Raw genomic sequence first — 13782 nt, forward strand, 5'->3', positions numbered from 1 at the left:
TTTGCTCTACTGGCAAGATGTTGTTTGTTTCCAAATAATCCATCATGTTATCTGCAATAATGCCTGTGAGTAATTTGAAGGTTGTTGGCAAGCATGTTATTGGTCTGTAGTTTTCAGGTGTTGTTCCTTTAGTTGCATCTTTCTGAATCAAGTATGTTTTTCCAGTTGTCAACCATTCATCAATTTGGCCCTTTTGTAAAATTTCATTCAGTTGCCTGGCCAATATTGCATGTAAACTGGTCAGATATTTGAGCCAGAAACCATGTAATTGGTCCTTTCCAGGTGATGTCCAATTCTTTACCTTTTTAACTCGATTTTTGACCATCTCAGTTGTTATTTCTAATACTTGCATTTGCTTGTTGCCAATGCTTTTCTCAAAGTCATGTATCCACTTTGCTTCCTTGTTGTAGTCCTTTGCATTTTCCCACAATTCTTTCCAGAATTCAACTGTGGCCTGTTTTTCTGGTTTTTCACTTTTGGTGTCACCATTTACATTAAGACTTTGATAAAAATGCCGTTGGTCTAATCGAAATTGCTGATTTTGTTTATATTGGATGATTCGTGCCTCATATCTTTCAATTTTTCTAGCTGTTGCTGTTATCTGCTGTTTTACAATCTCTACAGCTTCATTGATGTTTCTTGTATCCAATCTATATCTTCTGATTAGCCGATCTATGATTTTGTTGTTTTTAAGCCGTTGCTCATGCATGTTCTTTAAGTTACTAGCATCTGCCCTTAATTTTTTGATTTTTTGTTCTAAACGGATTTTCCACTTTGGCTTTGATGCTTTTTCTGTTGTGTGACTAGGTACTTTAATTTTAATGCCTAGTTCATTAGTGACTATTACAGCTGCGCTGTACATTAACTGGTTTGTTTCCAAGATGGATCCCGGTTCAATTGTTGAAAACACTGCATTAACCATTTTCATGATAGGGGCCAAAATTTTCTTAGGCACAGTTTTTAGTGATGGTAAACGTTGCCTTTCCTCATTAAGCAGAAAATGCTCCATGATCTTATCCTTCAATTCTTTTTGTTTTTGAGTTAGTTCATCAGTTGGTTCAGTGATAACTGGTTCTAGTGGTGGTGATATTATTTCCTCCCCGAGAGCTTCTTCTGGGAGTTCTACTATAATGCCTTTAGTTGTGTCTTGAATATCAGTTATTTCCGCTTGTGATATTGTTTTTTGGGTTTTGCGATTTGCCTGAATTTCCTCATGTTCAACTTCACTAAACACTTTATTCCGTATAATAAATCGCCTTTGATCTGCTAGTCGTTGTTCACTAACATTTGAATCTGGATATTGTTGTTTCCATAATTCATACATTCGCTTTAAATAGCCTCTTTTTTCTGGCTCTGAGTTGTAGTAACAGGCCATTATGGCACGGTTTTCATCTGCACTATATTTTTGTCGTTTTGTTGGCTGGTCCACTTGTAGCCCACTTGTCGATGGATGTCCAGGGACCCCAACATCCGCCGCGGCCCTTGTTAACCCGCGCGACGACCGATGCGGTATGGAATTCTTATTTGTTTTTTTCACCATATTGTATGGGTTGGCGGGGGGTTTTTTATGGGACCAGATGCCAACCTGACCCCAACCCTCCTCCTTTCTCATCCGGGCTTGGGACCGGCAACGGCGGAGTTATTATTATTATTATTATTACTATTATTATACAATTGTATCACAGCGGCCAGTTGTTTCGCCGGATTTGGCATTGGTTACTAGTCGGGATTATTATTATTATTATTATTATTATTATTATTATTATTATACAATTGTATCACAGCGGCCAGTTGTTTCGCCGGATTTGGCATTGGTTACTAGTCGGGCCCCACCCAGGGGCCTAGGACATCGTAACGTATTTTCTTAATATATTATTATTATTATTATTATTATTATTATTATTATTATTATTATTATTATGTTAATCTTTGGTGAGATTCACAGCCTTTGGGGCTGGTTGGTAGCTCAACAGCTCAAGTCCTAACCAAGGACCTAGGAACTGTTAAGCTAACGTCGGAGGATATAAGCTGTTCCAAGTAGGGTGGTTTTTTGTAGAATCAGAATGTTCAAGTCTGATAAATTTAAAATTTCCAATACCCTTTGGGTATTGCTCCAAGGGCTCCAATTACAATCGGGACAACACATCATTTCTTTTTCCACAGTCGCTCAACTTCAATTTGCAAGTCCCGGTACTTTGTGATTTTTTCTTGCTGTTTATTTTCAATTCGTGCATCTCCAGGTATTGCAATGTCAATGAACCATACTTTTTTAATTTCAACTATTGTTATGTCATGTGTGTTGTGGGCCAAGTGCCTGTCAGTCTGAATTCTGAAGTCCCACAAGATCTTGACTTTCTCATTCTCTAAAACCTTCTGAACCTGATGTTCCCAGTGGTTTTTGCTGTACTTAAATCCAAACTTTTGGCACAATTTCCAGTGAATGATCTTAGCAACGCGGTCATGGCGTTGTAGGTAGTCAGTTTGTGAAATTTTGCTGCACCCACTGATCAAGTGGTCGACTGTCTCGTCTTTCTCGTTACAGAGGCGACATTTGCTGTTGGTGGTAACATGTTGAATTTTTGCCTTCATGTAGTTTGTGGCTAAGTCTGGTTCTTGAGCTTCCAAAATAAAGCCTTCTGTTTCTTTTTTCAGTGCTCCTGATCTTAACCAGTTCCAAGTTAGCTTTTGGTCAGCTTTGCCTTCAATACTTTTCAAGTATTGGCTATGCATAGCTTTGTTTTTCCAATTTTCAGCTCGCTTCTCAATTACTTATTTCCTATATTCAGCTTTTGACTTAGTTGTCTTTAAAAGGCCTCCTTTATTTACTTCCTTAATCATTGGTTCTTCACTTTTCTGGATGTAATCATTCAAGCTGTGCTTTTCTTCTTCCACAGTGTGTTTTACTTGCAGGAGTCCTCGACCAGCCTGTGCTCTTGGTAGATATAATCGGTCAACATCACTTTTAGGGTGCAAAGCATGATTCATTGTCATAGGCTTCCTTGTTTTGTTTTTTTTTTGTCCAAATTCTCCAACTCCATCTGGGTCCAGTCAATTATTCTTGCAGAGTATTGGATCACAGGTATAGTCCAGGTATTTATGGCTTTTATGATGTTTCCTCCACTCAATTTGGACTTTAATATCTTGCGAATTTGTCAAATGTACTTGGCTGAAGTTAATTCCTTGACTTTATTATGCATTAAGTCAGAGGCCTCTGAAATCTCCAAGTACTTGTAGTCTTCTTCTGGTTTTACTGCCTTTATCATTTCTTCATTCTCAAGTTGTATTCCATCATCTTCACCTTGCCTGTTTTGGTTGCCATTGTTGCACATTTGTCAATTCCAAACTGCATACCAATGTCTTGGCTAAATTCTTTTGTGCTTTCAATTGATAAATACAGTTCAGCTTTTGTTTTACCAAACAGCTTCAAATCATCCATGTACACCAAGTGCGAGATTTTCAGTCCTTTCTTTGCAAGTTGTATCCATAGTTCATCTTCTTCAAAATGATTGTCAGTGGTAGCATTGAGAGTATAAAAAGTAGTAGTAGTAGTAGTAGTAGTAGTAGTAGTAGTAATAGTAGTAGTAGTAGTAGTTGTTGTTGTTGTTGTTGTTATTATTATTATTATTATATAATTTTTAATGGTTTTACTGCCTTTAATCTTGTAAGCTGCCCAGAGTCACCTTGTCAACAGATGGGCAGCAAACAATTTATATAAATAAATAACTTCTAAGCTGGAAATAACATACATACTGTACATACATACATATATAAACATATTGTATGTAAATATTACATATCATATTTAGAAATCATCCATCTTCCTCATAGGACATCTCTGAGTGGTGACAACCACACACACCAGTGAAGAAGAAGGCATGAAATTCTAACTCTTATTTGGGGGGGGGGAGCAGGGTAAGATAGCTGGATTTTACTTGCCACAATGAAAAATCTGTTTTAGTAATGTATATCTTAAAACTGCTACCTTTTGAAGAAATTCATTAAAGTTTGTCTTTCAAAACTGTCTTGCCACTTAAATTTAAATTCACAGAAATATTGCAACTGTAGAGGTATTGGAATGCATCCATGAAAATTACAGTATATTGATGTATCCTTAAGTCCTGTGGCTTCCCTCATTTCCTGTAAACATTGTTTTGTGCCAGAAATACATTTGGGTCTTTAAACGAAAGCTTTTTGATACATAGCACATTGCAGAACAATTTAATTAAGGAACATTACATTAATACCACTATAATGTTTCACAAATCAGGAAGGGATATAATTAGCTAAGGTTCAATATATTTTCTTTTCAAAAATTAAATTATTTTGGAGACTGATGTATTAAAATGAAGAATGAGAATTAAGTCCTTGTTTTAGGCATGTATTTATCTACACTAGTAGTCTTACTGGTAGGCTTGCTTCTACTGATAGTTGTAAGTTAAGAGTACTGTAATGTAATCTAAGACCAGCGCTAGTCTTGCATTCAACGCTCTGTGGCTGAAAGTCTATCTGGTTCTCCCCTACTGTAAAACAATGTTCGCTGCCCCCAGTGGCATCTGCAACAAACTGCAAGGATGTCAAACAGACACCCAAGAAGCCTTATTGTCAAATGCATCCTCCCTACTGCTAAATTGTTTCCTTCATGGTGCAGAATAGAGGAAGAATCATCTCTAATCTGCTGCTATTATGTACATAAATGGGTTAAAGTTAGAAAAGACAACTCCATTGGCACTCTGCATGCTTCTTACCCATGGTATTGTTTTCAGTAAGTCTGGAAAATTATATGTCTTTGGATATACAGAGAGATGATGTATAGATAATGTAAATTCTTGCCAATGCGTCTTTCTCTTCCTGCTTTTGCATTTGTTCCGCTTTGAAAGTTACATTTTTTTTTAGTGTTTGCTGATATTTAATACATGCATTTCAAGCTATTTTTTTGCTAGCTATACTGAGTAGCATGAGGGTTTGATCTGACCTTGGTATAGGGTTTGATTGGAAGTCTGCAGAGCGCACACTAAACTAGAAATTACCCACATTAATTTTCCAACAGGTATCACATAAATGCTGCAATTATATAACTTGTCCTATCTTAAGCCCATAAATTACAGTGTTTGTGTAATGACATCATCATGCATATTTATAATTTAACTACTGTACCCACCCACCACCACAAACATCCATGGCTACATTATTTGGGAGAATGTAAAGCAACTCATCTTAATAAATGCAATTAAGCAGGCACTCACTGAGGCAAATGGGCTAAAATTCTGCTGTTGCCAATGTGAGTATCGCATGAAAGATTCTGCTTCACTTCCCATGTTCATATGACATAAAGGCAAAGAGTTCTTTCTCTCTCTTTCAACTCGACAAATCTCATAGAAAATGAAGACCATCTACATGTGTATTGGCTGTTTGAGTGCTTGTAAGCTGCTTCAGTCGTGTGATTGAATTTTCTACTGAGCTTTGAAGAAAATTCTGTGCTGCCAGTAGAATTTTTAAGATACAGAACTCTCATTGCTAAAACTATGTGAGCATGTGTTCATGTATGCCTGCCTGCAAGATATTCAGCAGAAAGCTTGGATTAAGGTTTCATGAGAGGTGTTTTGACTGTACCGCAGTACCAATGAGCAGAAAGTTCAGAAAACAGGAATGGTTTAATGCTGTTTTCAAATATTTTGCTACTTACTAAAATATCCTATGATTTTTCACATCATATTAGTATAATTAGCAAAGATCCTTGCTACTTGGTGAAGTTCTATACTGTATATCTTTATCAGGAAATAGGTCTCATGTCTACTGTATGTTACCTCTTAAAGAGTGATAGTCACTGACAACTGAGGCTGTGGGGCAGCCCATATATCTATGAGATAGCATCACACATGAGAACATGTTACACATTAATCCACTACAGCAACAACAAATTGCTGAGAGTTCTGAGGAATAACTTCAGACACTATGAATACCATGTAAATTCATGGAATACACATTTTCCTGTCCAACTAACTGTTACAGGATTTAATGGTAATAGTTTTTTAAAAAGGCAGGCTGAATTTTTTTAACAAGTGAAAAGTAACAGTAAGGTTTTACTTTGTTTTGAGGTTGGTGTTTTTTTTATTTTGGTTTTTGGTGGAGAGTGATGTCTCACTCTTAAAATGTTGCTTTGCACACACATTTGTCCATCTCCCAGCAGGAGCCTAGAAAACAGAAAGAAGACTTTACTGAGGCAAGTTAAGGACCCTTGTGAATGCAAAGCAAAGGGGTATTTATGAAATCTGAGCTACAAAACAATAACAGTGCCTTGAACCTGAATTTGTCTGCAGAGTCCAGAGCATAGAAAAGATCAGATGTAATCCTTTAAGCTCACATTTTTCTACTCTGCAGCAATAATCTATTGTCAGACAAAGGGCAAAGTAAAACAAATTACTTTTCTTCAAATTTAATACAGTGTCATTTTCCCTAATTTAAGCAGTAATGTTTGTTTATTTTTGTTTAAAGCAAGCAAAATGATCTTTAAAAAATTTTCAGCTTACATGTTTTTATATAAAACAGACATGACCCATGTTAAAATTTGTTTAACCTCCCTTTTCCATTCATTTCTTGTACACATATGACCACATGTAAAACATAGACACATGCTAGAAATATTATATTTTATTGACTTTCAGTTCCTAGAGCCTTGTTCTCTTTTATTCACCATTCTGGATGCATTAAATGCGTTGCCCAAATTTTTACACTGATAAACTAATAAAGATACACAAGCCCATAATTCAGCTATATTTTTCTCACGATATTATTTATTTATTAATAAAGAAAGCACACAATAGAGAGAAGGGGTTCTATTAGTGGCAGCTGCTGCTGACAGTATCCACCCATCCATAATCATTAACTGCTCCTCTGCACCCCCCTCCCCCACATTAAGACCAGCTTTTGAGCTATTCTGCACAAGAAGTTAAAATCCAAGGCAGTCAAGGAATGGTGAGAATCAACACCCAGATTATAGATATAATAAAAGAGGATTTCCAGGGTTCTGAAAGATGCCATTGCCCAGGACAGCACAGAAACAGCTGAGCCATCCTTAACTTTTTGCTGGTGTGTCCTATTGTTAGGCTCTGATGTTGTAAGATCAAAGAGCATGCACAAAAGCAAAAGAAGTCCCTATTTTTAATCAGATAACGAATCATCACTGAGGATGTTTGGAGGTGAAGTTGACTGGATTAATAGCAATGGGCATATACATTATTTATATGTGAAATTTGCTCAGGATTTGGTATTTTGGTGAGGACTTAGAGGCTGAGCTCCAGAATCTCTTTTTAGGGAAAAAAAGACATAGAGACAAAGCACTAGTTTATTATTGTTTTAAAATGTCTATGCCTTATAGGTAGTCCTCTACTTATGACCACAATTGACCCCCAAATTTCTATCTCCGAATGAGACAGTTAAGTGAGTATTCCCTATTTTATGACTTTTCTTGCCACAGTTGTTAAGTGAATCAGAGTAATTGTAAAGTTGGTAACACAGTTGTTAAGTGAATCTAGCTTCCCCGTTGATTTTGCCTGTAGGGAGGTTGCAAAAGATGATTACATGATCCCGGGACATTGCAACTGCAATAAATATGAGCCAATTGTCAAGAATTTGAATTGTGATCACGTGACCATGGGGATGCTGCAACGGTTGTAAGTGTGAAAAACAGTCAACAGTCACTTTTTTCAATGTCATTGTGTCCTCGAACAGTCAGTAAATAAACTATTATAAGATAAGGACTACCCGTAGTTTCTTTTCTATCAAGTACTATTTCCAATGTCTCACACTAGCTCCAATAAAAATATAATAAGACAGTAAAGAATAAAGAATAAATGAAGAAAACTGCAGAATATTGATAGTATGAGGAGGCTAAACACTGAATTGTAAGTGATTTTTTTTACAAACTAGTCCACTATTGATCAAACAAACATCCTAAGGCACAAAGTCCTAGAAGTTTTAAAAGACTTTTATTGAGATTTATTATAACATAAAATTCAATTTAAATAAAGAAAAAAAGAAGGGAGTGCAGGATAAAAGAGAGAGAAAAGAAAAAAAGCTGTATATCAAATCATACTCAAAGGGAGTTAGGAAACCCTCTGTCAATAAGAGAACAGTTAGTGGTCTCGACTTCATTCAGGGAGACTGATCAGAGCTGGTTTCCTAATGAATAATGTATTGATTGATCAGATATGGTAAATTGGGGGAAAGCATTGAGCACAGTAGCATTTGTTAATGTCAGATAGGTGGGGATTTGTTGTTGATGCCAGTCTGGGAGAGTTCTGGTAAAATGGCTGGCACTTTTGAATATGAGTAGTAAGTAATAGTTGGGGGTAAGATGTTTATAGAAGTTTTGGGTGCTGTGGGTTGAATTAGGTTGTCGGTATGAGTTGTGATTGAGTTACTGTGTGATTTAATGTTGTGATTCTTAATGTGGTTCTTTTATTTTAATTGGAAGGTGGTTAGTTAGATTTACGGATGGAGTGGCTCAGTGGTTAAGATGCTGAGCTTGTTGATCAGAAAGGTTGACAGTTTGGCGGTTCGAATCCCTAGTGTCTTGTAACGGAGTGAGCTCCTTGTCCCAGCTTGTCCCAGCTTCTGCCAACCTAACAATTTGAAAGCATGTAAAAATGCAAGTGGAAAAATAGAGACCACTTTGGTGGGAAGGTAACAGCTTTCCATGCACCTTCAGAGTTTAGTGATGCCGGCCACATGACCACGGAGACATCTTTGGACAATGCAGGCTCTTGGGCTTTGAAACGGAGATGAGCACTGTCCCCTAGAGTCAGGAATGACTAGCACATATGTGCAAGGGGAATCTTTGCCTTTGACCTTTACCTAGTTAGATTTATTATGAGTCCACAATTTGAAGGGCATAGATAGCACGATCCTAATTATGGTCACGTATCCCAGGTACATAGAAAATATGGTAGGGTGTGCTTGGTAATTCCAGGGAAGAAAGATCAGAATTTATTGTGAACATCCATTTCCAGCTTGGCAGTCCCAGTCGAATCCTGATGGTTGAATCATTCATAACTTTGGATTTAAGTTGCTGGTTAAATGCCAGGTCCAAGGCCATGCTTAATCTATGACTTGTTTCTGGATAAGATGATGGACCAAACATTTATTATTAAGATCTGGTTGAGAGTGGTGATACTTTTAAACATTTGCCCTCTATGTTTTAAGTCCTGCAGCAATCTTGAGCTAAGAGTTGGGATGTAAGTATTCTGATCTTACTGGAGGTTATGTGACAAGGGATATTCTTCTTGAGGTAGTGGAAATGTGAGGAACCTTGTGTTAAGTTGGGCTTTAGAGAGTAGGTGGGTATTTTTCTGAACTGCTAGCATATTGTCTGTGAAATTGTTGCAATTTCTCACACATCTTAAAATTTTGAGGTTTAGAAACACCACTTTAGGGTGTTGCCATGTAAGAGGTCTGGGTCGGTTATGTTTTGGTGATCATGGACTTGTCTTCTCAAGTCTGACAATGCTCGGAGCAATTGCATAGAATGTGACAAGATTAGATCTGCCTCATTGTCAAATTGGATCTCTTTCTGGTCCAATTCTGATCCAAGATTAACTGCTATGAAGATCTCTGCAGAATAGGATCAGTTAGGTTAGGATGTGTCTTAAATGCATGAATTCAGATGGTTTCTTGGAAGTACTTGAGGAATTTCCCAGTTGTATCAGAGGTGAATTCACCAATGGCTTTGTTTTCCTGTAACCCAAGCTCTCAATGAATGTTCTCCGAGGTGCTCCCCTTTGGTGTCCTGATCCTGAGGCACGCTTTAGTTCTCTAAGCAGTTATGGGAACTGAACCACCAAAAATAATATCTAAAGATCAAAAGAAAATGTGACCAAGCACAAGTACAAATTCAAATCCTAGTTCTGTGATGGCGAACCTATGGCACGCATGCCAGAGGTGGCACGCAGAGCCCTTTCTGCAGGCATGTGTGCCATCACCCCAGGTTCAGATCTTCATGGTGTTTCTTTCATGAGCTTCTGTTTCCCTACAAATGATGAAACAGAAGCTCACGAAAGAAAAAGATCTTACTTCTTGTCACGCTGCCAGTGTTGGGATGCCCCACCTCCCACAGGCCAGTTGGTGATTGGGTCTCTGCTGTGCATGCATGAATGCCCATGCATGTGCATAACTATGTGCATGTCCATGCATGTCCATGCAATCATGCCTTTCAGTTTGGGCATGTGTGAACACACAGTTTGGTCACTTGGTGTCTAAAAGTTTCGCCATCACTGTCCTAGCCTATAGCATCATTATTCTTATCTGATTGAGTTAATAAGGTGGGTCAACAGCCTTGCTTTAGAAAAGAACGGGCATGATGGCCACTCATTTTGGATGCATTTTGCTAACATTTCACTTAGATTTGCCAAAGATAGGCAGAGTTTAATGTGGTGTTTGGGGAATCCTAGCTCTATTATATGGACTCATTATGGCTTGCATAATCTGAGGTCTACATTGGGTCTCTCTGATATGACCTTTACCACTTAACAGTGTTGAACCATACCCTTCGTAGTTCTTATATGGAGATGGAAAGGTGACTTGATTGATCCAAGAGGTGGTTAATACTCTCTGTGGGAAAAGATGATTCCAGCTTCCTTGAACGACGTTCTGAGCACTCACTCCTTAAAGGAAGACTATTTATCCCAATCTTCACTTTGAGGTGAAGGTAGTTAAATATTTAGTAACTGATGCATCCTGAATAAAATAGATTATTTGGCTTCTTTCAAGGCCCGAGTTCAGAATGGTTATGACTTTAGTTGCTATAGTCAATAAACTTTGTTGTGATCTTTATGGAGATCTTTGAATCTCCTGTTGCTTATTAGACCATTAACTATGGCATTCCTAGGGACTATCTGTTCCTACCTCAACGGGCAGTTCTAGTCAGTAGCAGTCAGGCAATTTGACCCATGGTCACTTCCTTGTAGTCAGGCATGAAGAATCAGGATGATACTCCAGGTTCCAGTTAAGATGATTTATTAATCATGCCTGTTCACAAGAATCTAGACAACTAATGGTCAACACTAAATTGGTTTTAGATAAGAGTCAACAAATGCAAGAAGAATTAGACTTAGACTGTTTGTGGAAATATAACAACTCTGGGTTAACTACTCACTTGACTCTGCCCCCAGGTTCTGCCTGTTTTTCCCCTACAGTAATGGGTCACAGGGGTTATTTCCTTCTCCCTTGTTATTCAGCATAAAATTGCTGTAGGAAATCATCCAAATATTCAGGGTGTGATACCATTATATGCTGATTATACTCAGCTTTGTACTGCAACTTCTTTCCCCCACAAGGCCCACCAGGAGAATGTCTCAACAGTCTGTCCAGTGTCCCAGTGATCCATGTTGTGGATGGGATGATGCAATCTAAAGTTGAATCCAAGCAAGACGTAATCACATTTTGTTCATTGCAGTTGTCCCAGCCTTGAACTCTTGAGGGGGTGACATTGTCCCAAGGAAGTAAGTCCACTGTATGGATTTGTGGCTATTGCAGGTAGATATTGTGGCAGTGTACAACTTTAATGAATAAATGCTTCTCATTAATTTTATTGGGTAATTATCTACGTAAATTGTTTACTTAAATTTTCTTCTGAGGTTAATAAAAGGAAAATATTGCATTTATTCTGACTAGGCATTTGGAGTTATAGGAAGCCAGTTTGGTCTAGTGGTTAAAACATCAGGCTAGAACCTAGAGACTGTGAATTCTAGTCCCTTTTTAGTTATGAAAGCTGTCTAGGTGACTTTGGACCAGTCACTCTCTGTCAGCCAAAGCCTCACAAGGTTGCTGTTATGGGGAAAATAGGAGTATTAGGTATGTCCCCTGCCTTGGGTTATCTATAAAAAAATAAAGGCAAGATAAAGCATTACATAAAACATTTATTGATGGTCTGTTGATATTATTGGTAAAGTGTTCCATTTTAAAAGGATTGTTTTTGTAGCCTACTTTATCAATTACAATGAGTGCTATAAGCTTGTTTGACATGCAAATACACTTAGTCCTCAACTTATTTCCTCAACTGAGTCCAAAATTCCTGTTGCTAAGTAAGACATTTGTTAAGTAAATTTTGCCCTGCTTTTCATCCTTTTTTGCCACAGTTGTTGTGAATCACCATAGTTGTTCAGTTAGTAGCACAGTTGTAAAGTAAATATGGCCTTCCCATTGACTTTGCTTATCAGAAGGTCACAAAAGGTGATCACATGACCCTGAGATAATGCAACTGTCATAAGGATAATATTGAATTGAATAATTCAGGTTTAAAGAAGTTTTCTTTTTTACTGTAAGGTTTAGAAGTATCAAATAGTCTGGTTAGGACTTAAGATCAATGACCTTCATAAAAAATTGAAATATGTATTGGAAGAAGTCAATGAAAAGCATATATGATCCAAGCATATCTGCTTCCACATTTCTTGTCTTTCCTTTTATTTAATACAACAGTCCTTTTATTAAAAATACATCCTGTTGGTAGAATATCAAGCAGTTATTTCTGTAGTAGGCTAGCCCTCAATTACAACCACAATTGAGCCCAAAATTTATCTTGCTAAAGGAGAAATTTATGAAGTGATTTTTGCTCCATTTTACAACTTTTCTTGTCACATTTGATAAGTGAATTACTACAGTTCTTAAATTAGTAACGGTTGTTAAGGGAATCTGGCTTCCCCATCGACTTGTCAGAAGGTCGCAAAATGGGATCACATAAGTCTGAGATACTGCAACCAATGTAAATGTGAGTCAAATTGTTAAGCATCTGAAGGTAAATCACCATGGGCCATGGGGAAAATGGTCATGAATAACCTTTTTCTGTGCTGTTTTAAATTGAGGAGTGCCTATACTTGGTCAGATCAAGATCCAAACTACTCTTTCATATTGTCTTGCTGATGCAAGTTGTAGATTTTGTGTTGGGACATGATGTATCTTTTGCCTCTTCTCCCTTGCCCTGCTGATCCCTATGAATGCAATGGACTGCAAACCAAACAATAACAAGTCTTTAAATAATTTAATCTGCTTTCAAAGATCAAATGTTCTAATAAGCTTTTCTTATCAAAGTTGAGATGATTTTTTTCTCATGAATTAAATATTTATAGTTTTACAATAAATACCCTTAAGCTGAATGATTTTAGTACTATATTAGTGGGTTTGAAAAGCTAATGTGGATCTTGATTGGTACATAAAATGTTGCATATAAATTAAACATTAAAAAGGTGGATACAGACAAAACATCCAGTTCGGTTGTTATCTCCAGTTATATAGTTACAACATCAAGGACATTCAACCATTCTATATTGTATCTTTCTTTCTGAAAGATGAGTACTTGGGTTCAAGTAACATTTCAGCCCAAGTAGTAATTGCATAATTTATAGACCTTTTCAAAAAGAGGTACACTGCTTTTATAAATTTTCTGTTTCTTTTCTTCTCTTCCCTTACCCCAAAATCTTTTTTCTCTTACAGATTGGGGCACTGAAGGATTATTACCATTTTTACCATAGTAAAACATTTAAAAGGTCTGTTGTCACAAGTAGAGGTACTCACAACTTCATTTCCATGGAGCCAAAGGTAAGCTAATCTAATTAGTCAATCGTGTTTGACGCAAGCCTTTGCATTTTTAATTTGAAATTTTATGCCAGGAGATGTTTACCTGGATAACATCTACAATTACATGAATTGATTGTCATTTTCTCATTAAGATTCTATTTCATATAAGAAAAGAAGGTAGTATTCTAAAGTTTTAAGAATAGTGTGCCATCATTA

The 13782-nt window shown here is 37.1% G+C and overlaps 1 protein-coding gene across 6 annotated transcripts in view; it reads left to right on the forward strand.

The window, feature by feature from the left end:
• PCSK5 (proprotein convertase subtilisin/kexin type 5) overlaps positions 1 to 13782 on the forward strand; it is a 160442-nt gene that overhangs the window by 16985 nt on the left and 129675 nt on the right. For all 6 annotated transcript variants that reach the window (XM_032212755.1, XM_032212757.1, XM_032212754.1 and 3 more), the window contains exon 2: positions 13483 to 13587. In XM_032212755.1, the coding sequence (XP_032068646.1) occupies positions 13576 to 13587 (12 nt within the window). In that variant the 5' untranslated portion in view covers positions 13483 to 13575. The remainder of the gene's footprint in view (positions 1 to 13482; positions 13588 to 13782) is intronic.

The sequence above is a fragment of the Thamnophis elegans genome, chromosome 3 (genome assembly GCF_009769535.1).
Source record: "Thamnophis elegans isolate rThaEle1 chromosome 3, rThaEle1.pri, whole genome shotgun sequence".
NCBI lineage: Eukaryota > Metazoa > Chordata > Lepidosauria > Squamata > Colubridae > Thamnophis > Thamnophis elegans.